Source organism: Ambystoma mexicanum, chromosome 4q (assembly GCF_040938575.1).
Source record: "Ambystoma mexicanum isolate Mex_15411 chromosome 4q, UKY_AmexF1_1, whole genome shotgun sequence".
Classification (NCBI taxonomy): domain Eukaryota; kingdom Metazoa; phylum Chordata; class Amphibia; order Caudata; family Ambystomatidae; genus Ambystoma; species Ambystoma mexicanum.
In genome coordinates, this window is record NC_090928.1 from 304240133 (window position 1) to 304265526 (window position 25394).

Below are 25394 nucleotides of genomic sequence, written 5' to 3' on the forward strand. Positions count from 1 at the left end.
GCAAGGTGGGCCTACCTTTTCTCACAATATGATTTTCAGATCGCCTACATCCCCGGAACATCTGATCGGTTGGCAGATGCATTATCTCGCAAGGACTCAAGCAAGGAGAAGGCCTTGATCAGCACCGAACCCATGTTTCACAAGGATCGGATTCTAACCCTGGCCGGTTCCTTCCTCCAAGAAGTGCGAGCAGCGGTCATGCAAGAACTACCTCAACTATCTCTATCCCCCAAGTGTCTCTACCAAATGAAGGATGGATGGGTCTTGTATAAGAAACGCTTGTATGTTCCAGAGGGTCCCTGGTGAGAAAAGATCTTAGGCTGGGGTCATAACTCACGCACCGCAGGACATAGAGGATGGAACATCACCTTGGAACTCATCTCAAAAGTTTTCTTTTGGCCCTCTATAAGTGAAGAGACTCAGAAATATGTCCAGTCGTGTCCCATCTGTACCTCGGCTAAATACCAGGCCGGCAAACCTTTGGGTTTACTGAAGCAGGCAGACGTACCTACTCGTCCATGGGGACACATTTCTACTGACTTAATTGTGGTTCTCCCCCCATCTGAATCCTTTTCTTGCATAATGGTTACTGTGGACTCTTTTTCCAAGCTGGCACATTTCTTCCCTCTTCCAGGTCTCCCAACTGCATCCAAGATGGCAGAGGTTTTTGAGAGAGATATCTTTCGTCTGCATGGCCTACCGGATAAGATTATTTCCGATCGCGGTAGTCAGTATGTCTCTAAGTTTTGGTCAGCGCTATGCCACCGATTGGGAATCGAACAAGCTCTTTCCTCTGGTTACCATCCGCAAACCAACGGACAGACCGAGAGGCTGAACGCTACACTGGAACTATACTTGAGGTGTTATGTCACTACTCATCAGGAGAATTGGGTCTCTTTGCTCCCTACGGCAGAGCTTTTCTACAACAACCCCAAACATTCTGCCACTGCTTACTCACCTTTCTTTTGTATGTATGGAGTTCATCCAAGATCCATCCTGCCTTTGATGCCCAGTTTTACCAACTCCCCAGCAGTTGAAGACGTGTTGCAGACTATCACGGAGGCTCATTCCACCATCTTACGCAGCCTGGAAGCTAGCAGGAGACGTACAAAGAAGGAGGCGGACAAGCATCGCACGGATTGTCCGGATTGGGAGCCGGGCAACAGGGTGTGGCTGGCCACAAAGTTCTTGCCCAAGTGGGTCCGTCCTTCTAAACTGTCTCCTCGTTTTTTGGAACCTTTTCCCATTATCTCTAAGGTTAATCCGGTGGCTTATCGTCTTCGACTTCCCCCCACTCTCCGTCGCATACACCTTGTCTTCCAGTCCTCTCTTCTCAAACCATTCTTTCCTGATCCGCACCACAGATCAGTGCCCCGTCTTCTTTCCTTCCCCAAACAGGACATGAAAGAATATGATGTCTCTACCATTCAGGACTCCAGATTTTATCGGGGCCGTTTGGAATACCTCATTTCCTGGAAGGGTTACCCTGAGTCGGAGGACTCTTGGGAACCAGCTTCTCAGGTGCATGCCCCTCGGTTGCTTGCCAGATTCCATCGCTTGCACCCGGGGAAACCCGGGGTTCCACGCTCTAGCGGGGGGCATACTGTCATCCGCCGCCGCCGCAATTGGCATATTCTTCCGCGTTACAGGTGGCGGCACAGGGGTGGTGTGTTTTAGTCCTCTTTCTGTGGTCATCATTCTCGCCCATTCCTGTGGGCGGTGCCTGCTGGGAGTTTAAAACTTCCTTTTTCCCAGCAGACTCCGCGTTGCAACCAGCATCGTAAGTCTGCTTTCCGGGTTTATGCGCTCCCGAGGCTTGGCGCTCCTTTGCTGCAGCCTTTCCTCACTCCGCTGTCCTCTGCTTCACTGTTCCCGCGAAGTGCTTTTGCTGACGCCTGCCTTTCTCCCGCCTGGGGTCTGGCATGGATTCACATGCTCATGAATATTCCCCGTCGTCAGGCCGGGAATCCTCGGTATAGAAAAAATCAGTATCAGTTTCGTTTCTGATCTTTCTTTCTTAGTAGTAACCAATCACTGGTCTCTGGGTCATGCTGCCCCCAGCCAATGACTGCCCTATTCCTAAGCCCCGCCTCTGGCAGCCATCCTCAGATTTTTACTGCACGTTCAAGTGTTGGGAGTCCTCGTGCTGTAGCTCTCGAGCTTTTGCTGCGTTTTCGTGCTTTTTTAGGAGATTTTTCTCATTTTTCAGTTAATTAGAGCCTCAAGCTCCACCGTTTCTACATCCGATCAACGAGGATCCGTTTCGGAGTTTTCTACGCCCCCTCAAGGGTGAAGATTTCATCGAGTTAAGCTTTTGGAGGATTCCAGAAGTTCCGAGGCCTACCCCGGACATGGCCCAGGAGAAAGGAAGCTCGACGCCCGGGAAGCTGTTCAGGACCTGCCCTGGATGCCAGCTTCAGAATGTTTTCAAGGAGGACGAGCATTCGTTATGCCTCTACTGTCTCCATGAGGACAAGACGCACACGGAGAAGGACTGTGCATTTTGTGGGAACATGTCGGAGCGGACCATGAAGGATCGCCACCTCCGTCTCGCCAACTGGCTGGAAGGGAAGAGCCCGTCAGGCGAGAAGAAGAAAAAGAAGTCCGAGCGATCTTCTAAGTCCTGTGAGGGCGCCCCGGCGGCCCAACAAAAGGCCAAGCACTGCGAGTCTGCGGGCACCGGGAGCGCCGAACGGTCGGGCTCCTTGGCTGCCAGGCAGGGCGCATCCTCCCCGGCGCCATCAACCACAAGCCAACGCTCTGGCTCGGGTAAGAGGAAGTCCGAGAACCCGGCGAAGCTTCTGGAGAGGCCCTGGTCGATCTCGAAGATTCCAGCAGAGGGGGAGCGAGGCTCGGACCCTCCCCCCAAGGTGAAAGCCCCAGGCGTACAGAAGGTGACGATGGCCTTAATTCACCCTGCTAAGACCTCAATTGAGGATGTCGCAGCAGCCCTGGCTCAGCCTGTGGAGGCTACGCCAGTGGAGGCGACCTCAGGACCCAGAGTCTCCCTGCCACCGCGGAGGGAGTCGTCTTTCGGGCCCATTGAGAAGACCCCCACAAAGTCCTTGTTGGAAAGGGTGGGGGAGGGACAGGTGGCCATCGTGGATACGGACACAACCTCTGAAGAAGAGCTCATCGAAGTCGTGGAAGAGGCCCAGCCCATCGGGAGGGATCCCGACGAGGGCGACGACGAGAGCGACGGTGTCGCCGACGAGGCTCCTCAAGAGCCCTCGCGCCCATCGTTTCCGGCGCCGCAGGACACTAAAGCGGCCATTTTGCCAGCGATTCAGTCCTTATGCTCGGAGATAAGGACAAGGTTGCCCCTCCCCCCAACGGAGGTACCTGAGCCAGACCCGTCTGGGGAACCGGAGCCAGGACCTTCGGAAAGTCCACCGCATAAGAGGAGGAGGACGCATCCTACGCCACCTCTCCCTCCTCTGCGGCCTGCTCTGCCTTCCCCCCGGTCTACTACCCACGGGGATGATACAGGCACGGACACAGCTACGACAGGTACAGATGACGACGGAGGCGACGACGGGACGTGTCCCCCGTCGCCCCCTGTTCGGGCGTCCACGCCCGACGAGATTAGATCCTTTCATGCCATGATTTCCAGGGCATCCAAGCTCTTCCAGCTCTGCCCAGAAGAGAAGAAGAAGGAAGGGTTCCTTTACCAAGGGCGCGAAGCTAAAAGGAAAACGGTCCTCGCCGTACCACTTCTTGATGACATCTGGGATGAGGGGCTCGCCCTCCTCAAGAACCCTGCCACGGCGCCGGCAAAGAGGGACTGGTACGAGAAGTAGTACCGGGTCCCCGACGCTGCCCCCTTGTGCCTTCGGCGCAACCTACCCCGGATTCGGTCATCTCGGCGGCGGCAAAGAAGAAAGCTGGGGGGGCATCGGCCTCGACATCAACTTCCCCGCCGGACGGCGAGGGCAGGAAGCTGGACACGATGGGACGACGGGTCATCTCATCCGCAGTGACGACTATCAAGGCGGCCAACGCCCTGGCTATCGTAGCCCGCTACAACAGGGAGTTGTGGTTCAAAATCGCCCCTCTGTTGTACTTCCTTCCGGATGCCAAAAGGGCTGAGGCCCTTGAAATCCTACAGGAAGGTGAGATTGCTTCAGACCACGCCATCACGGTGGCAACGGACATCGCCAACACCAGTTTCCGTCATTTGGGCAACAGCGTTTGCCTGAGACGACGAGGATGGCTCAAGGCGACGGATTTCCGCCAGGACGTACAAACCAAGGTTTTGGACATGCCCTTCGCCGGGAACAACCTGTTTGGGAAGGCGGTTGATGAGTCCCTTCAGGCCATCAAGACAGACACGGAGACTGCCCGGGCACTGGGACTGCTCCAACAACGACGGCCGTCCTTTCGGAGCTCCGGAGGCAGACAAGGTGCCTCCAAGGGATCCGGCAGTGGCTCCTTCACGTACCGCCAAGCGGCAAGATCTTTGTCCCAGGAAGCCTACAGGGGACGCGGCAAGTCAGGCGGTGCCTGTCGTCGTCGGCAGGGAGGTCAAGGAGGCAAGGCGGCCTCCAAACAAGATTGAACCAACCGTGGGGTCGGGCCCCCGCCAAAGCACTCCGGTGGGAGGCCGGCTGGCGAGGTTCGTCAGCGTGTGGGAGTCCATCTCCACCGACCGTTGGGTGCTGGACGCCCTGGCCCAAAGGCACGCCCTTGAGTTTCAGAATAAGTGCCCTCGCGTTCCACCCGTGGCCAGGAAGGAAAATCGCGTCTCTCAATTACTGTTGGAAGTAAGGGCGATACTCAAGAAGGGTGCCATCAAGCTCGTCCCAAAGAGGCTTTGGGGCTCCGGAGTTTACTCGAGGTACTTCCTCGTAAAAAAGAAGACAGGAGGATGGCGCCCCATCCTGGACCTGCGACGATTGAACAAATACATCAAGGCACAGAAGTTCCGGATGGTCACCCTCCAGCACGTGCTGGGACAGCTGGAGGAGGGCGATTTCCTGTCGTCGTTGGACTTGGAGGATGCGTACTTCCACATCCCCTTTCTAAAAAGACACCGAAAGTTCCTCAGGTTCGTGGTCCAAGGGCGGCACTACCAGTTCAAGGCCCTCCCGTTCGGATTGAAGTCGGCACCAAGGGTGTTCACCAAGTGCCTCGCACCGGTGGTGGCGCGGCTGCGCCTAGAGGGGATCCACATCTACCCCTACCTGGACGACTGGCTCATCCGGGCAAGGACAAGGGAGCTTGCCGTGGGGCACAATGCGAAGACCGTTCAGCTACTCACGGACCTGGGATTCTCCATCAACTTTCCAAAATCCCACCGGGTTCCGTCGCAAGTCGCCCTGTTTCTGGGAGCCAAGCTCGACACAGTGGCGTGGCTGGCCTCGCCGTCGGAGGAAAGGACCAGGACCATTCTGGGCAAGGTGCAACATCTGCTGGCCACGGACATGGCCACGGAACGATCTATCAAGTCCCTCCTCGGGATGATGTCCTCCTGCATTTATCTGGTGCGCCTTTGCAGGCTTCGGATGCGCCCCTTACAAGAGTTCCTCGACGCCCACTGGGTCCAGTCGACGGGCATCTTCGAGGACAGGATCCCTCTCAACGAGACGTTCCATCAGGCGATCCAGTGGTGGGGTATCCGCTCTCATCTGTTGGTGGGCAGGGACTTTCAGACCCCAGCTCACCAGGTGACGGTGACGACGGACGCCTCCCTGGAAGGTTGGGGAGCGCACTCCGGAGATCTTCACGTGAGAGGCCTTTGGCGCCCCGAGGAGAAGTCACTCCACATCAACATCTTGGAGCTCCGTGCAGTGTTCTGGGCCCTCAGGTCCTTTCTTCCGTCCCTCAAGGGCAAGGTGGTGAGGATCTTCACCAACAACACCACCACGATGTTCTACATCCGGAAGCAGGGCGGAACCAGATCCCCGGCCCTATCCAAGGAAGCCCAGGATCTGTGGCATTGGGCCGTTGCCCAAGGGATGTTTCTGGTGCCTCTTCATCTGGCAGGAATAAAAAACACGATCGCCGACTCACTCAGCAGAGAGCTGCGAATTCCAAGTGCCGGAGGTTCGCCAGCAGGTTCCCCCAGCCGAGGAGCATGGGCGATGCTTTCTCGTTCCCCTGGGACGGCCTATTTCTTTATGCGTTCCCTCCGCTGCCGTTGCTGCTCCGGCTCATCAACCAGCTCAAGAGGTCCCGGTGCAGGATGATCCTCGTCGCACCGGCGTGGCCGAGACAGATCTGGTTCCCGGACCTTCTGGACTTGTCAACGTCCACACCAGTCAAGCTGCCGACAGACGCAGACCTTCTCTCCAGAGAAGGAGGCGCCATTCTTCACCACAGCCCAGAGTCGCTGAACTTGCAGGCCTGGCACCTGCAGCACTAGAGTTTGGAGGGTACGACATCCCGGCCGACTGCAGAGAGGTTCTTGCAAAGGCCAGGGCGTCCTCAACTCTCAAGTGCTACGGACATAAATTGAAGAGGTTCTCTGTCTGGTGCCGTGCACAGAAGATTAACCCTCTGCAGATTACGGCCCCCCAAGTATTGCCATACCTACTGTCATTGGCCAAGGCTGGACTAGCTCACGCTTCCATCAAGATACATCTGGCCACCATCTCACGATACACCAGAACTACGGGACGGGCGTCCTTGTGGTCTCATCGACTGGTGAAGGAATTTATGAAAGGATTGTTCTGATCATTCCCGCCGGTGAAGGCCCCTGCCGCGGCGTGGGAGCTCAACGTTGTGCTGACCAGGCTCATGGGGTCCCCATTTGAGCCTATGCATTCGGCACCATTGAAGTTTCTGTCGTGGAAGACAGCGTTTCTCGTGGCCATCACCTCCGCACGACGAGTGGGAGAGATCCAGGCCCTATCTTGCAAGCCGCCATACTTGACGTTTCACAACACGAGGGTGGTGCTGAGGACGCACCCCTCCTTCATGCCCTTGGTGCCATTGGACTTCCACCTCAACGAACCCTTGGTGTTGCCAGTTTTCTTCCCGTCTCCTTCATCGCCGGCTGAAAGGACTCTGCACTCGCTGGACGTAGCTGGAGCGCTGAAGTTCTACGTGGACCGCACAAAGAGTTTTCGGAAGACATCACAGCTGTTTGTGAACTTTGGGACTGTGAATCAAGGGAAGGCTCTCTCGAAGACTTCCATTTCTAGATGGCTCTCCAGCTGCATCATGCACTGTCACCGGTTGGCAAACCGACCGCTGCCCGGCCGTCCGAGAGCCCATTCGACCAGAGCGATCGCTGCTACCACGGCGTTCCTGTCTGGTGTGCCCCTGCTGGACATCTGCAGGGCTGCGACGTGGAGGTCGACGCACACCTTCACAAGATTCTACTGCGTCGATTGCTACTCCAGGGAGGAGTCCAGGGTCGGCCAAGCAGTGCTGCGCAACCTGTTCTCTTAAGATGAGCCTGGTGAGGAGGTAAGAGATGCTTAATGTTGAGTTGTTGTATTGCTTAATGTTGAGCCTGTTGCCACCTCCCGTAGTTGTGCATGTGTGTACTGCTATGTATTCTCTTATTCATGAGCATGTGAATCCATGCCAGACCCCATGCAGGTGAAGGAACAAGTTACCTACCTGTAACTGTTGTTCTCCAGCATGGGTCTGGCATGGATTCCAATGCGAACCCTCCCGCCTACCCCTCTGAGGCTCTTCACTTGGTCATACTGCCACTTTACGTGCTACCAAATCTGGGGATGGCTGCCAGAGGCAGAGCTTAGGGAGAGGGCAGTCATTGGCTGGGGGCAGTATGACCCAGAGACCAGTGATTGGTTACTACTAAGAAAGACAGATCAGAAACGAAACTGATACTGATTTTTTTCTATACCGAGGATTCCCGGCCTGACGACGGGAATATTCATGAGCATGTGCATCCATGCCAGACCCATGCTGGAGAACAACTGTTACAGGTAAGTAACTTGTTCCTTCTTCCCTTGGGCGCTCTCCTGTGTTTTCGTTAGGTCCGGTTCCTTTATTTTCTCCGGACCTGCCTTTCTCCATCTTACCTGTTTCTGTCTCCCTTCTCTTCCGCCTTTCTGGCTGGGCTTCCCGGATCTCTTTCTGCCCTCTTCCTTGCTCTACCGGATCCGGCTCTCCTTGGGAGCTACTGGGCGGACTCACCCGTCACGAGCTTACCTTTCGGAGGTCTCTTCTGCCAGCGTTGTTTTCCCTCATTGCTCCCCTCAAAGGCGCTGCCCGATCTTCACACCATTCTGCTCGTTTGCTTCCTGCTCAGCCTTCACCGACACCTACGGAGAGGAGAAAGAAGAGAACTCAAGTGCTGCAAAGGGTTTTTTCTTCCCGATTGGGTTTTTCCCTTCCTCCGGCTTGATTCCGGAAAAGGGGCCACGGAACTGCTGTTTCCTAGCGGTAACTGTGGCTTCCTTCCGTGACGAGCACATTCATCCAAGAAGGGAGTAGGATTACCTGGCCAGGTGAAACCTACAGTCTACGGACAACGATTCCGGCAGCTCAGGTGAGGAGAGTGCAGAAGGAGGGAAGGAGGAGGGAACGAAGGGAACTAAGGGAACCAAACAATCACACAGAGGACAATCTATGGACCGGAGTACAAGCCAAAGCTTTTGACGGTTAACTTTATCAAATGCTATACTCACGTCTATAAAGGCTAAATAGTTTGGCTCTTTCTTTAGATAAATTTTATTAGCCGTCATAGATGTGTAATGTTTGTTCACTCGTGCCCAAGCCTGGGCGAAAGCCCGGCTGAATAGGTGATAATTTAGTGTTGTTTGACATCCAATAGTCCATCTTGGACAGAAGTACTCTTCAAAAAGGTTTGGAGAGAGTCCCGTAATGAGATCGGTCTGTATGAGCACAAGGCTACCTCTGTCCCCTTTTTTGAAAATGGGTTAAATCAGGGCCTTCTTCCAAGAGGGCAGGTTGCTCTTTGTGGTCATTTTGGCATTAAACCTTAATGTTTCGAACTGGCCCACATAGCTCTACTTGGAATCTAAAGAAGTCCGCTGTGATGCCATCTTGCCCCCGGACAATGATTTGGATGCTGTATATTTATCCCCTCCAATACCTCATTAATTGAGAACTCATAGGCTGGTTGGACCTCATTAGCGGCCAATCTCTGGCCTCCCCTTATGATGTCTAGGCTGTTCAGATACTGTAGTTTACTGCATAAGACTTCCCGTATAATGACTCAAAATCAGAGATTCAGGCTTGATCTCAGACAGGTAATTTCTTACCATTTAAGGTCCAATTATAAACTGGGCCTCTTCCACTTCTCAACATTTTTTTGATTTATTTCTCTGTGGCGCTGTAACCAGTTTCACCCAGATCTCAATCATCAAACAGGAATCTGCCTCCATATCCCGTATGGCACCACTAGTCCCTGGTTTGCCGCCGCAAGTCTTTGTTGAAAGATTAGTAAATAAATATTGATACATACAGATGGTAATGTTGAAAACATAAATATCATAAAGCCAGGAGCATTAATCATGCCCCATCCTCTTTTCCTTGTACTGTAGTGTCTTAGGTTAGTTGTAAGCAGCAAAAGCTATATGGTCAAGAAGACTGGCCTTTTATTCTTCTTAACCATACTCTGCAACTCTTTGCTGTTGAAGTAGACAGTATTTGGCTATGCTTCTCATAAACCCTGATTGTGCACCTGTAACAGGCAAAGCAGAACCGCAGTCATGGTTAGGAGCATGACAAAGTGGAACTGCGAGTGAATTTGATTGGCTTGCAGAAAACTGAAAGGTTGTGAGGCTATGACGTTAGTCTCTGCCCGGGACACAGGCATGCTCATTGATTTGTGAAACATGTGACAAGGTAATTAATCTGACCTTGTCCAGAGGGGATGAGAACTCCTCTCTGCCTAGGGTGGGAGACCTACCAAGCTGGAAGCCAGAGCCAGCTCTACCCCACAGGGGGATGGTAGCAGTTGGGAGGGCCCCAGTTCCTGACCAGTGCCCCACATGCCTTAATGTGCATGCACAGTACCACTTTAAATCACCCCATACATCTTCAAACAAATACTTGCCAGTTCTTATCTTATTATGGTAAGCAACTACAGACATCAAAAGCCTGGGCAGACAGCCAGCAAGATTGCAACCCACCCGAACCTCGAGGCAGACTATTCCAGTCTGCATATTGTTCCAATCAGAGGGAAGAGAGTGAGCCACCAAATAAATCAATAGAGGATCTGCGTGGCTGTGAGATGTCCATGCACACCAGTCTCCAGCATCTATCACAGAGCCCCACAAGAGACTATTACAAGTATGCTGCAGAGCAGCTCTTTGAAACCCCAAAGCTCTTCAAACCTCACCTCAGACTTAGCTGCAGCGTGGCTCCCTGACACGAATACATTTCCTGATACATGCTGCCATTTTTGCGGCACAGCGGACCCACACTGCAAAAAAAAGCTAGGCTAATACAAGCTGATACTTGTATCTCCACCCGTGCGCGTAAGTTAGGGCAAGATTGGTTTGGAGAAAAAGGCCAATGGGAGAAGGAAGGCGATGTTAAGAAGGGGGACAGGAAATTGGAAGGTGTAGGTTGTTCGGTTAAGGACGGAGGAGGAGGACGAGGAGGAGGAGGAGGAGGAGGAGGAGGTGTCAGACCAAGCATCAAGCAGAAGGAAGGATGGTGGACTGTAGTTTGGAAGTAGTTTGGAAGTAGTTTGCAGAAAAGGTGAGGTATTTGTTGGCGAGAGCAAGTAGTTCTGTGTTGTGAGTGTGTGTGCAAGGTGGGTGGGTGAGTGAGAGTATTGGAGGACATTTTGATTGAGTGGAAATCGATTTAGAGGGTGAAAGGAGGATGATTAGATGGTGGGGTGGAGTAGGAGTGGAGAGGGTCTAGTAGGTGGCATGGAGAGGGCCAGGCAGCAGTGGAGAGGGTCAGGTGTAGAGATGGTGGAGTGTTTAGAGGTGGAGTGTGTAGAGGAGAAGGTAGAGGAGGAGTGTGCAGAGGAGAGGAGAGGGTAGAGGTGGAGTGTGTAGAGGAGAGGGTAGAGGTGGAGTGTGTAGAGGTGGAGAGGAGAGGGTAGAGGTGGAGTGTGTAGAGGAGAGGAGGAGTGGATAGGAGAGGGTAGAGGTGGAGTGTGTAGAGGATAGAGGTGGAGAGGAGAGGGTAGATGTGGAGTGTGTAGAGGAGAGAGGAGAGGGTAGAGGTGGAGTGTGTAGAGGATAGAGGTGGAGTGTGTAGAGGGTAGAGGTGGAGTGGAGAGGGTAGAGGTGGAGAGGGTGGCGGTGCAGCACACAAGATATAATATTCACAATATATTTCTAAAAAGTACATAACAAAGGAGTACTGCAGTTAAGAACTCTAAAAAAAAACAATCACAGAATAAATAAGAAGGGAGATTATAGATGAGTTGATTAACTTTAGGCCCTCACTGACAGTGAGGTAGAACATAGACAGTCAATAAGCTTTAGGTACTAACCTGGCGCTTATGAAAGCTTGGGTTGGGGCCCTCAGCACCCTGCCAAAAATATTAATTAAAACCCTTGAACCATCTCTGGAAGTTGCCATGTTCTTTAGGCTCTCTGTAAGACGCATCACATATGAGGTCAGGACACACATGCCTGAGAACCGGAATAAGTGTCATGTGGGTGCTAGTCACCACGCCTGGGTGGTGGAACAGTCTGAGCAGGACCAATTCCAAGAAAAAGGATTAAGGAGAGAGGGGAATCCGTCCTCGGGATTGCTACCTAATTAATCCAGTTCAGATCTCTTTTTAAGCATGCATGAACTTATATAGGTTATATATTTCTAGACCACAGACCAGGCCACATCTGGGGTATAGAAATTCCCACATATGAAATTTAAAAATAGACATCCGGACTCGCCATATGTTCTCTGGTGTAATGGCTGTCCCTAATAGTTTTCTATCTTTGGTTGGTACAGAGCAAGCTGACAAGATAGCTCAGTGAGTTAAGCACTGAATTCAGATCTCTGCACAGTCTGCAGACAGAGATTTGACTCCCAACTAAGCACTTCATTTTTCCAGGGTTGTTTAAGTGCTGTGAAATTGGACATTACAAACAAATATAACCACATTGCTTGGAAGCCAGAGCAATCTGGCATTAAAGCATTACATAAATACCTAATAATATTATTCTCGTATAAAAACTTGATAATACAATGCTTTGAGCAGAAGGAATCCAGAAAAGAAGGCCAAGAACACATTACATCCCTAGCTGGAAGAGGAATGTACCCTATTAGTCTTAGAATACACTTTTCCCCAAAGTGGATCGAGCCTGACTTCGGTGTCCAGAGATGATCGAATCCAGAAAATGTATGAACAGGGATAGCTTGCCGCAGCCTAAAACCGGGGAAGTTGGTAATGAGTGCAGTGGACCGTGTGCTCTGGGGGTTTTATATGTGATGTCAACAATGTAGATAGAGGTGGAAAGGGATGAAACACCATTTTGGATTTCACTGTCCACCTCCCCTCTCCCATCTCCCCTCCCCTCGACCTCCCTGCTCCCGAATTGTGACCCCCAAATGATTGTTCTGGTGGTCTCCACCCTTCTTCTGGTATGAGCATAGGCTTTCTTAGCGTTAGCATGGCAATCGAGCATTTGTAATGCCACTCGGGCAGCAGAGATGGTGTTTTAAAAAAAGTTTTTATTTTTGTTAAGAAACCAACTGGGGCAATCGGTCAGAACTCTAAAACCAAGAAGAAATGTTTACATTGTACATTTCTAACTGGTATTGTATACCTTTGGCAATAGCATTGGTGACTTTGTCTCTACTTGTTGTATTTGTTTTTTCTGATCAGATCCAGTGTATGTTTTCGAGATGAAAAATCTTTAAAACATATTTGATAAAGAAGATCCATATGTTGATTGCAGATTCACCTTTCAGGTTATGTGGAAAAGGATTCCAGAAGATGATAGCCTACGTATAGCATTACAGGCAAAGATTTTCTGCTTCCTAAAGAGATCCTACAGGCATGTGTTAATCCACAAAAATGGTGGCAGAATAGAATGGGAGAATCTCTACCAAGTATTTTAGATCTCATCTAAAACACCTATGAACTATATGCAGAGGCGTACTGCATGGATAATTGAGTGGACCTTTTCCAGGTAACTGTTTGCCTGTGCCATAAAACTCGCTGTCAGAGGAAAAGTGTATTACGGCTGCTCTTTGCACTCTGACATTTCCACCCCTCCTTTGGAGTCAGACTGTATAATTGTCAGAAGCTTGCATGAAGAAACATTGTCGTGTCTTTGGGGCGGGAGGATAGCTCAGGGGCAATGTGTTTGTCTTGAAGCAAGACAACGCAGAGCAATGCAACTTTGAATCCCTGTCCAGCGCTTCAAGACTAATCTCCGGTATTGAGTGCGTTACAAAAATGTATGTATTAATTCATATCTTTCCCTTCAGGCAGGAGTACTTGACGCTTCCAGTGAATATTTTGCTTGTATATCTTTCCAGGTGAGTGATTTCACGTGGAGCCATGATGGGACCCAGGCACTTATCTCGTACAGGGATGGCTTTGTGCTGGTAGGTTCTGTGAGCGGGCAGAGGCATTGGTCTTCAGAAATCAACTTGGATAGCCAGATTACATGTGGGATATGGACGCCGGATGACCAGCAGGTAAGCTCCTATTTTTTTCTTCACCAACCATTTGCTTTTTAAATTGTATTTCTGCTACTTGTGCTGATAACTCACTATTTTGGGATGTTCTTCAGGACTGAGCACCTTCACTTCAGCAGTGTGTTAATTTGACCTAGGCTCTTCTTTGCAGGCTTAGACACCCTCATTTTTGGTTCTTATGATAAAGTAAACACACCCTGTCTTGCAACTCCTTTGGAGGAAAGGAGGATGGGAAGGCATTACGTGAGTTATTTTTCACCCACCATGTCTGTACTGGCTGTCTGACAACCACATATTTTTCCTGTTGGTCACAAGGAACTCTAATATTGGATGTCTTTGTGTGCATGTTTAGCTGAGATGATCGAATATCTAGCTATGCTCAAGTAGGTTTTGATGATTGCTCTGCGCACTGAGCTGCAGTGTTATTTTGTTTTATGTTTTCCATTGGATTCCGCAGCTCACTCACTGGGCCATCTTATGCATACAGCTAGATGACCACACAGTGTGCTGCGTTTCCGCTTTAAGAGAACCTAATTTGCTGTCTTTCAGAGTGTCTTAATTTGTTGTCATGGCACATAAAATCAAAGTTGAAGGGGGCGTAGCCAGGAGCGCCAGCGATGTGGCTGCTCCCTTGATGGCCTCCGTACAATGTCCACAGCATTCGGCAAATATATGCAGTTCCTGATGGCTTTTAGTGGCGGACGTAACATTTGTGGCTAGCGGAAGATCTTGGCTGCTGGCGGGCCGCAAGATGCTCACTTAATACCTCCTAGAGTCCTGAAACAGACCCAGCGAAGCCTGCTCCCATGTCTGCTCCTCCGTGAGCCAAGATGGCGTATTCTTTCTCCCAGAGTCCCTATTGCCGCACGCGGCCTATTCTCCAACAAGGCCCGCTCCCTCTTTCTGCGCGCCCCCTCTCTGATCAGGAGACCTCTCCATGTTGTCTTACCCGAGTCCCAAACCGTTCCCTGATCCACTTCTCCCATGTCATTCAAGAGGAAATACTCCTGCATATCCTCTTTACAGACTCATTACACCTCCATATCGATTTTTCAGGACCCAACTCATCCCAAGGCAATTCCAGGGATACCATGTCATGGTCATGGTCAGACCAGGCAATCGGGTGGATTTCAGAGCCTGATGCTACCTCCAGAAGCTCGCTCGGTACTTACAAAATAGTCTCTCCGAGTATATGTCCCATGGGGCGCAGGGTAGAAGGTAAATCCTCTTTCCTGAGGGTGAAAGAAGCGCCAGGCGTCCCACAAGCTGTAAGAGTTCAGACATGCCTGCAGTCCGTCACCTCCCATATATGGGGCCCTCGCTGTTGTTCCCATAGTTCCCCTATCCAGCTGCACATCTGCCCATATGTTGTGATGCCCCCCACTACCAGGTGTATGATATGATATGGCGTTTATAACGCACCTATACACAAGTGTTTCTTTAATTTTTTTTTAAATAAATTCTATGAAGCAACTTTTAACACATGCAAAAATATATGCCTCTGTTAGAAACGTGATGGTCATTTTGTTCATTAGCTGTGTGCATTTTATTTTACTGCCATCCTTAACATAACCCCACCCCAACAAACCCAACCTGTCCCCTCCCTCCTCCCTCACAGTTCCCCCAACTTCAACTGTGCTCATGAGATCCCAACCCTCCCTCCCATCTCTGGATGTGCACCTGCTACAGGGGGGCCTGTGGCTGTCCCAGTGCCCATGCCATCTCGAAACAATTGAAAGGTAGACTGGTTCAACATTGTTGCTCTCACACATATTGAGACCTGTGGGGGTATCACACATTACCATAACCTGTAGAGTTAACCTTATACACCCCCTATATGGAACGCCCTTGGACGGGGGGGGTCATCACTTCGGAATTTTTCGTTACATAACAGAACTTGCTAGCTTTTACATAACCACAGAAATAACTAGGACTCCTCTATTCTGGGGAGGCCAGCCGGAGCCGGGATGTGCGTTTCCACAAAGTTCGCCGCTTCCTCTGAACGTAAAAAAGTGAATTTTATTCTGGAAGTGTATTTTGAGCCTCGCTGGGTAAAGCATAGCATACTGAATCTGCTGTTCCCGTAGCAGTTTTTTAACCACTATAAAGAGTTTCCTTTCCTGTTGTACTGCCAAAGTAAAGTCCGGGAAGATACATACGATATTGGCTTCCCATCGTAGGTCCTGCTTTTCTCTCGCGGCTTTCAGGATTAAGTCCCTATCCCTGTAGTTCATCACTCAAGCTATTATCGGCCTAGGGTAAGCTCCTGGCTTCGGCTTTTGGGCGAGGGACCTGTGAGCCCGTTCGATAATGAACATCGGTGACCATCCCGGGTCACCCAGGAGGGTTCGCAATAGATCTTCCACTGCTTTTTCCATTGAACCTTTCATTGCATCTTCCGGAACACCAATTATGCGAATATTATTGCATCGTGACCTCGCCTCCAAGTCTTCGCATTTGGCCTTCACAGTCCCCAAATCTATAGCCATCGTTCAGACCGTGGTTTTCAGGGCTTCGAGAGCATCTTCAGCACCCGATATTCTTGTTTCAGCTTCGGTCATGCGTGAAGTTGTTTTGTCGAGCTGTGTTTTGATGGATGCCACATTCGCCGGGATCCCATCCAGTTTGTCAATGAGAGCCGAAAAGCCCTGTTGCATGGCTAGAAAGACCGCCTGAGCGTCCATCACCGTCGCTGAGGGAGTCTGTTGTTCTTGTGAGAGCGTACCCTCCGCCATCGTGATTTCGGGCTCTTTCTGTAGTGGTGTTGTGTACTTATCAATGGCTCCTTTACCTTTCTTGATGGCCCAACCCTTTGGCAGTGTTTTCTTTGATGCCAACTACCTTATGAGCCAGGTTGCAATGCACCCTTTCATGCACTTCACACTAGCAATGTACAAGGTGGAGTTACCATTGTCCTCTTATGGGGTGTACTGGGCGAGGGGTTTGTTCTGCCCTCCAGTGAGTAGTAAGGGGTCAAGACCCTGGGCTCGTTCCAGCCGGTCTAGCTTGTGACCCACTGCAGAGTTCCGTGTATACAAGCTGCTACTGCTATTATGGATCAGGGACTGAAACACTGTCGTCAATGAGGGGGCCTGCACCCGCCTAGAACTGAGCGACACCCATTACGGGGTGTTGTAGGATTGTATCATCAGTGCTTTTTCTCAGTGTGGCCCCTCACTGATAGATTAGAGTATGGCACAAGTTCAATCCAGTGTTGCACCTCTATCGCACTTCTCCAGGAGTCACATAACCACTACAAGGTGACTGGCTTCCGAGGATCACGGCCTATTGTGATATCCTGTGCGGGGCTTTTATCACTTTTTTTTTTTGGCGTAGAAGCGACCCTGCGCATCCGCTTCGCGCCAATGAGTGTCAGTGTAGGCCCACCGCTTACTGAACCCCTGCTGGGACCCAAGGCGCGTGTGTTCTCAGGCACCCTTCTCCGTAATATGTGTGCCTTTCCAGTGGAGCCCCAGCACCATGCAAGTGGCCGGATTACCACGTCTGTGTCCCAGCCGTAGTGAGTAGTCTTCCCCAGGGAAGGCGGAAGGAGGGATAGCTGGCAGGAAGCGTCCTATTCCCCAGGGAGGAGGGAGGGGAGAATGGGGCCCCACTCCTCACACCCTACAAGGGCACCAGTGTCATTAATAACCCATGGGGACTTCGCATTCCTCTGTGCCTCCCCCCGCTTTCGCCACCCCACTTATCTGTAGCAGGTCTGCTTCAAATCCGGAACCTTACTCTCCAGGGCTCCACGGGACGCGCGGCCTTGCACACAGTATCTCACACGTATGGACCGCGCACAGGGGCCCGGCCCGCTCTGCAGCCAGCGACAGCGCGGTGGTCGCTGAGTGTCCGGGGGGGTCCGCAGGCGCTCAACGAGGAGCGGAGCGCCCGCTACACGTTCAAGTGGCTGGTGTGCTGTCACTCTGCGGACGCTTGCGTTGTTCCACGCCAGCCTCCACCCATCGATCCGCGGCTAATCTTCGGGCTCCGCTTCCCGCCTCATGTGGGATTCGTATATTGCTCAGTCTCGGGAATCCCTTTCATCTCAAGCTTCAAACTTCCCGTAGTGGTTCCGCCAGCGTTGCTATACTTTCCATGTGATATTTGTCATGAACCGGTCACCAGGAGCGCTTAGGCCGGCATTACGGCCTTGGTCTTTGCCGGAGCTCACACGGGAGCGACCATTTTCTCTCGTGCGCAACAGCGCCCCCCACAAGTGTTTCAATGCGTGACGAGGCTAGGGCAGGGGAACAGAGGGAAGACCGACAACGATCCTACTAGGCCAGGTGTCTTTCAGATCGCGCAAGTGCATAGGAAGGGGGAAGCAGAAAGTGCAATACAAGGGATAATAGAATAACTAACAATAAGAAAAGTACTGCCAGTAGCTGGCAAGTACAGGGGTGAAGGGTAAGTGCAGGCATCAAGTGTCAAGTGCTAGTAAGGGACTGTAGGGACACAGAAAACAGTCCCAAAGTTATGGGTTGCAAGGATGGCAATGCAGGTGTGCAACTGGCGGGGGAGGGGACCTGGGCCTGAGATCAGGGGGTGGCCAGGTAGCCAGTGCAGTGTCAGTTTCAGCCAGGAAATCAGCAGGGGAGAGGAGGAGAGAAAGCGGAAGCAAAGAGTAAGGTTTTGAGGTGCTTCCGGAACTGGAGATGGTTCTCCTCAAGTTTCAGGAAGGCAGGAAGGCTGTTCCAAAGGGAGGCACCAGCCGAAGAAAGAGATCTTCCACCGACTCATTGCTTGGAGAAGCGACTGACCCTGAGGAAGTTGGAGGCGGAAGAGCGAAAAGCTTGAGAAGGAAGATATTTAGGAAGAGCGAGTTGAAGGTATTGAGGCCCCAGAAGGCCTTGTGGACAATGCAAAGGGTTTTGAACTTAATCCTTGCAGCCACTGGGAGCCAGTGCAGAGATTTCAGTCCTGGAGAGATATGATCCCTGGGCTTGAGGCCAAGGACAAGTCTTGCAGTCCTGTTCTGGATGAGTTGCAGAGGGCGGAGGGTGGAAGCAGGCAGATTTAGAAAAGGGCTGTTGCAATAGTCCAGCCTAGAGAGAACCAGGGCTCTGGAGATAGTGAGCTTCTGGAGGAAGGAGAGGAGAGGAAAGGAAGAATACCTCTGAAGAGGTGCAGCTGGTAGTGTGACTTCTTAGGGACATCAGAGATGTGAGGAGAGGAGAGTGTGGAGTCGAAGATGACCCTGAGGTTTTTTGCCTCACAGGTGGGAGGAGGAAGAGGGCCAAGAGAGGCCGGCCAGAGAGTGACAAGAAAGGAGGGTGTGGGTGAGCCGATGAGGAGAATCTTGGTCTTACTGGCATTAAGGCAGAGATCATTGGCAGCACACCACTCATGGATGGCGGACAGACTGTCAGAAATGAGAGAGTGAGAAGAGGTGGCTGAGGGTTGCCTGAAAATGAGCTGGGTGTCATCCGCATAGCACTGGAAGTTGGGGCAGAGCATGGCAATGCGGTAGGCAAGAAGTGCCAGGTATTGGTTGAACAGCCAGGGAGAGAGCTTAGACCCCTGCGGGACACCACAGGTAGAGATAGAGATAGAGGACAGGAAGGACCCAAGTTGAACCGGGCAGGGTCAATCGGAGAGAAAAGTCAGCCACGCCAGGGCCTTACCGGTGATCCCCAGGTTATCACAGAGACGGTTGAGCAGGATGGCATGGTTGACTGTGTCGAAGGCAGAAGAGAGATCAAGTAAAATGAGGACACAAGGGGTGTTGGAATCAAGGTTAGAGAGCAGGTCTTCACGGATGTTCAGGAGAGCAGTTTCCGTGGTTCTGGCAGCTCTGAAGCCAGACTGATGATCATGGAGACAACCAACAGATTCAGTATGAAGATTGAGCTGGGAGATGGCCAGCTTTTCCAAGAGTTTGCCCAGCAAAGGAGTAATGGAGATTGGGCGATAATTAGCCGGACAGGATGGGTCGGCAGAGGGTTTCCTAAGAAGGGGGTGCACAAAGGAGTGCTTCAGAGGGGAAGGGAAGACTCCAGTGGTGAAGGAGTGGTGGCAGAAGTCAGCCAGGGCAGGGGCCAGGGAGTCAATGTGGTCCTTGATAGTTTTGGAGGAACAGGGGTGCACCTGCTTTGACGAGACCTTCATAGATCGGACTTGTCTAGAGACCTCATCTGGAGAGAACAGGGGAAAGGCTGAGAAGGGGGGGGGGAGGAGGCCAAAGAAGGGCAGGAGGAAGAGCAGGGAGTAGAGGCAGGAAGGGGAGAGGAGGAGAGAGAGGACAGGATGTCCTGCGTTTTAGAGATAAAATGAGAAGTCCGTGCCGTGCAGAGGGCCTGGGAAGGCACAGGAGAGGTAGAGACTGCAGCCGGATTGGCCAGTTCCTTGCAGATTTTAAAGAGTTCAGCCAAGTTGTTTGATGCCACAGAGACGCGGGCTTGGATGTGGGCTCTCTTCTTAGTACGGACAGAGAGACGGTATTGCCTTTGGAGCAGGGAGGAAGCCAGTTTGTTAGAGGATGTGCATGAAGCACGCCATTTCCTCTCCGCCACCCTGAACTTGCGTTTTAGGGTGACGTGGTCTGAGTTGTAGCAGGAGTTGCACTTAACTTTGGGCTTCAGACGGATCCTCATGACAGGGGCAAGAACATCGAGAGTGTCATTTATAGCAGAATGGAGCATAAAAAGGGCTGTGTCCAGGTGTGAGTCAGCCAAAGGAGAAGGGGGAGGTGAGAAAGTGGTGGCGAAAGCCTCAACAGACACGCTTCATGGGTTGAATGACCGAGAAGGTGGGAGGCAGTGATGGAGTAGGCTTGGCCTGAGGGGTAGAGAGGGTGAGCTCAGAGGAAAGGATTAAGTGATCACTCCAGGAGAGAGGAGTGGTGAGAGGGGAAGGTCCGAGGAGATCAGAACATCCAGAGTATGCCCTGCGGAGTGAGTCGGGCCAGAGCGGAGAATAGAGAATGAGAGAGAGTCGCAGAGGTTGCGAAAGAGTCCTGAGGAAGGACAGGAAGCATCCAGGTGGATGTTGAAATCTCCCAGAAGGAGGAGTTGAGTCGTCGAGACCAGGAGGGAAGAGGAGAGGTCCGCCCACTCAGAGAGGAAGGAGGAGATCTGACCAGGTGGCCGATAGATAGTAGCCACAATAAGGGAGTGGCTGGGAGAGAGAGAGCCTGCAGACTAGGCATTCGAAGGAGGAGTAGGCCTGCGTAGGAATGACAGAGGCAGGAATCCACTCAGGAAAGATCAGGGCTACACCCCCTCCAGAGCGGTTGTACCTGGGCGCAGAGAGGATCTTGTAGCAGTCAGGGAGGAGAGTGTCAAAGCTTGTGACAGAGCTGGCCATGAGACATGTCTCGGTGAGACCGAGGACATCAAGGTCAAGTTCCTCAAGAAGGCGGCAGATGTCGGAGGAGTGCCCTCTCCTCACTCCCTTTCTGCCCCCTCTCGGAGGCGTAGAAGAGGCCCGAGAGGGGGCAGAAAGGGAGTGAGGAGAGGGCAAGGTAGCCAAGGAGGAGGCTGCAGGGGGATCTGAGGAGGGCGTGGAGGGGGGAGAGGTGACAGCAGGAGAAAATAGGAAATTGATGAGGCGTGGGAAGCATCTATCGAAGAGGAGGAAGCTGGCCTGGGGGCCTTGGACCAAGACTGTGCCATTCACATAAACATTAATGATGACCTTAGAGGAGTGGGAGGAGGCCAGGAGGGCCTCCCACCGGGTGCCACCATTAATGGGAGAAGAAGAGAAAGGAGAGAGCACAGAGACCATATGTAGGGTCCATAGGTCTGGAGAGGGAACGACAAAGAGGATGTTGGTGACAGTTTGCCTAGTGGAGGCACTGGTATGGGTGTCTGCGATCGGGAGGCCTGGGTTGGAGACGAGGATGTCCTTTTTAAACTTCTTCCTACAAGATTTTGCGAGGAGAGCAGGATAGTCGATAGAGAAACACAGAAAATAGGGGAGACAGAGAGCACCATAGAGTAGTTAGGTAGGGGAGAGAAGAGGAAGGGGGGGAGGGGAGAACACTGGGGAAGGACACAAGGCAGGGTGCAAGCAGACGTGACACAGGTTGAACAATTGGACAGGACGAGAGATACTCCCATTTAAAGGACTATCACAATGCAATGTTAAGATAAGAGAAAAGACCCACTTACGTTTGAGAGTCCTGAGCGGTGGGGAAAAAGGCCTTGGTTTCACAGTGCAATTGAACTACTTTCACAATGCAATTCGAACAGGAAAAACACGCCTCAGTTTGAGAGTATGCTGGATGGTCAAGCTTGAAGGGTAGGGTGCAGTTCTAAGCCTAAACCGAGCCAAACGTACATGCAATAGTCGCGGATGGTTGACTGCTGGCAACTGGCTTACCCTGCGGACACCTACAGACACTGGATGGAGCCGCCTCAGTTGGAGCTGCCCTTTGCCTACGGGCTCTTAGCTGCAGAGGCTGCCGGGCAGAGGGCTGCCCTGGGGAGGTCAGTGAAGACCAACAAGAGTCCAATCAGAGCGCGGGAGGTGGGTAAGGAGGAGGGAGGCGGGGGGAATCAGGAAGAGGGAAGCGGGAGGCAGCAGGGAAGGAAACAGGAGCGGCACAGGGCTAACCAGGGCACAAGATGAAAATATGGCACAGGAGGGTCTTCAGGGGCCACCACTCACCTGCCTCGCCAGGCTAACAGAGGCGAGCAGGGAGTGAGCCCAACGTTGCACCAAACACAGCAGGCCAGGCAGCCAATCGGAGCGGGAGGCGGGTAAGGAGGAGGGAGGAGGGAGGAGGGGGAAATCAGGAAGAGGGAAGCAGGAGGCAGCGGGGAAGGAAACGGGAGCGGCACAGGGCTAACCAGGGCACAAAGATGAAAATACGAAAAAGTATGGGTTTGAGAAAGTGTAGCGGCCCATGGTTAGGAGAATATAATGCCACAAAGGTGAAACTGACCCCCTGTATAGGACCCGACAATAGAACCGCCCTCCCCTCTGAACACCTCGACACTTTTGCTACCTCCATTTTCAGTCTCTTATGCATCAGGATACTGACAGCCCCCCTTTCTTGAGTCACCTGAACTCCAGTATTCCTGTGCCACAGGACCACAGGGAATTCTCTTTTCCTCACCCCTGGAGAACTGCGTCTCCTCGAGAAAGAGAACATCAGTCCCAGACCTCCGGAATTCTCGAGGACCTCTTGGTCAGTTAATTAAGCCCTTTTACATTCAATGTGCAGATCCCCAAGCAATTGTTCCTCCCCCCCTGTATTCAAGTACACCATCTCCCCACCTTTAACACATCCCTTTGGACAGACCTCGTCAAGCACCAGGTAATTTCACTATGGATTGTGACAGTGCATAGTAATCGTACCCCCTCTAGAGCTCTCCTCCCTCCCCAACAACTCCACTTCCCACTCCCTTCCTCCCTCTCCCCCCTCCCCTGCGGTACCCGGTTTCTGCCAGTAGGGCTTGTGTTTAAATTGTTAGCCTGAATCCCCGGGCCAACAACTTAAACACCACCAAACCAAGAGCCCCCACTTCACACTTCTTACCCCAACATGCCCCCCCCAACACTCCCATCCAGTAATCATAAGCACCTTATCGCAAAACCAAATTCAGTAACCAACCACAACAAGATTCTAAGATTGAGGGTCCATCACGTTTCCCTTAAAGGACCTCCGACCCACTGCCTCACCCTCCAAAGGTCCAGAGGTGATCTCCCTCTTGAACCCATTAGCAAAAAGACATCAAAGACAGGTGGAGCCCCAACCCTGCCTCCAAAAGGATACACAGATAATGGGTCAAGTACCCCCTGCTGGTGGGGTGTTTAGTTTCCTGAATTTCCTCAAGCCCAGCACCTTGTGCCTCCTCGGTCCTTGTATGTGCCACTTTCTGTCCTTCTGATGCGGACTCCCTTCCCCCATCAGCTCCCTGCTGACCTTGTGTATATCATCCTCCGTGACAGCTTATAGTTGTACCCATCCACCTCGAAGAAGATGAAGAAAGGGAAGCCCCATCTGTATCGTACCCCCCTTCTCCTTCAACCATTTTGCGAGGGGTGCACATAGATGTCTCTCTTCGATAATGTAAGGGAAGACAGGTCCTGAAAGATAGTAGCTTTTGCATTGCCCCAGCATCACAGTACCTATCGCCCTCACTCTTTCCCCTATTTTCTGCTTATCAGGATATTTATGTAAACGAGCCAACACGGATCTCGGAACTCTGCCTGCTCCACCTGCTCTGTGTACCCTATCAATTTTGGGCTCCTCAATGGTGTCATTTCAAAACAACACATTTGCCACTTCATGGACAACCCTGCGGTGGTCTCTTTCCGTTTCATCCTCCTTCTCGGGCACCCCAAAGAATCGCAAATTATTCCTCCTTTATCGATTCTCGAAGTCATCCATTTTAAGTGTGATTTCCCCTCTCCTCTTCAGCTCCGCTGTCCTCATATCCATCGGAGTCTCCAGCATCTCAAGGGCGTCCACTGCTTGCAGCCTTTCGTCCATTGCATCAATCTGGGCGTTCATTTTGTCCACTTTGCTCCAATATCTGTCCTCATTCCTCGAATCTCCTCTAGTAATTAGGCAATTTCCCTCTTTGTGGACACAGGGTCCTCCCCTGAACCCCTCCCCCACAGGCATCATCTGTTCCAGGGTAGTGTTCTGAAATCCCCAGCCTCGTAAGTATTCACATCTCCCCAGTTTCCCTTTCCAATCCATAGGAAGCCTGGGTGCCTATATTCGGGGCAGAGGAATCACCCTCCAGTGGCCGCTTCACTCTCAACAGTGGCTGGAAGTCCCCCCTGGTATCCCCAGCACGTCCACCAAACCAATCCAAGGTGGTAATCTTACTCCAGTGTCCAGCAAGGCAGGCACACACCCCAGTCCTAGCCTAGGGGCCCTCACCTCCTCTCTCAGTACAGAGCCTGGGGGTTCACCACTGTTTGTCTATCGGCAGGAACCCACTACTGGACTCAGCACCCCCACAATCACCAGGGATGTCCTCTTGGTTCCTACCGGGATCTGTGTGGCCAGTTGGTCCCTTCAGATGGCGTACAACCCGGGCCTCACAGTGCCAGTTTCCGCCTGCGACCCACAAGGCAGGGACACCTCCCTGATCTTGGCCTGGGGTTCCACGCCTCATCTCTCAGGTCTGGGCCTGGTTGTTTCTTGCAGTGCACCACTCGGGTGTTGGCCTTCGACCCCCAGACTTAGGTCTCCGCTCCAGTCCACAATCCTTCACTGGGCCCGTTGCGAGGAGCAGGCACAAGCCCCAGGTGCGTTCCGGGGGGCCGAAACCCCTCCACTCAGTGAAGGGTGTTAATTTCGATCCGCCAGTCAACCACAATGAGGTAGCTCCAGCAGTCAGCCTGTGAGGTGGGCACACGCCTCAGGGTGCTCCCTGGGGCCCACCTCAACCCAGATAAGCGCAAGGCCCCAGTGCAGGCTCTGTCAATTACTCTCAAGAGGAATGTGCTGGTCCTCTGGCCCAAGGTGGCCCCTCACCTCACTTGTGGGAGCCCCACCGTTCCGGGGGTGAACCCCTCCAAGGGCCTCCTGCTTCACTCGGTATCTCTGATCTGTCAACAAATCCTCGGGCTGTAGTTGCTGCCTCGCTGTACCATCCAACACCCAGGCAGGCTTGTCTGCTACTCCGTCCCTCTCTGCTGGGCTAAAGGGCCCCCCCCGCTAAGTGCGGGTCACCCGCTCTTCTGGCCCCTGGTCCTCTGCACATCCGCTGCCCATCAACCTTCTAGCAGTCAGGCCTCTCCTCAGAGGCCCCACAGGACTCGTTATTGTTTGGACGAGGAGCGCCGCGTCACGAGAAACCACTTTCGTTTTCCCACTGCACTCTCCTTTCCTCCTTATCTTCGTCGGGAAGCCTGTGATT

At 52.2% G+C, this 25394-nt stretch overlaps 1 protein-coding gene across 1 annotated transcript in view; it reads left to right on the forward strand.

Moving 5' to 3' along the window:
- TULP4 (TUB like protein 4) overlaps nt 1-25394 on the forward strand; it is a 1536781-nt gene that overhangs the window by 721032 nt on the left and 790355 nt on the right. The window contains exon 4 of the mRNA XM_069607877.1: nt 13402-13563. Within this exon, the coding sequence (XP_069463978.1) occupies nt 13402-13563 (162 nt within the window). The remainder of the gene's footprint in view (nt 1-13401; nt 13564-25394) is intronic.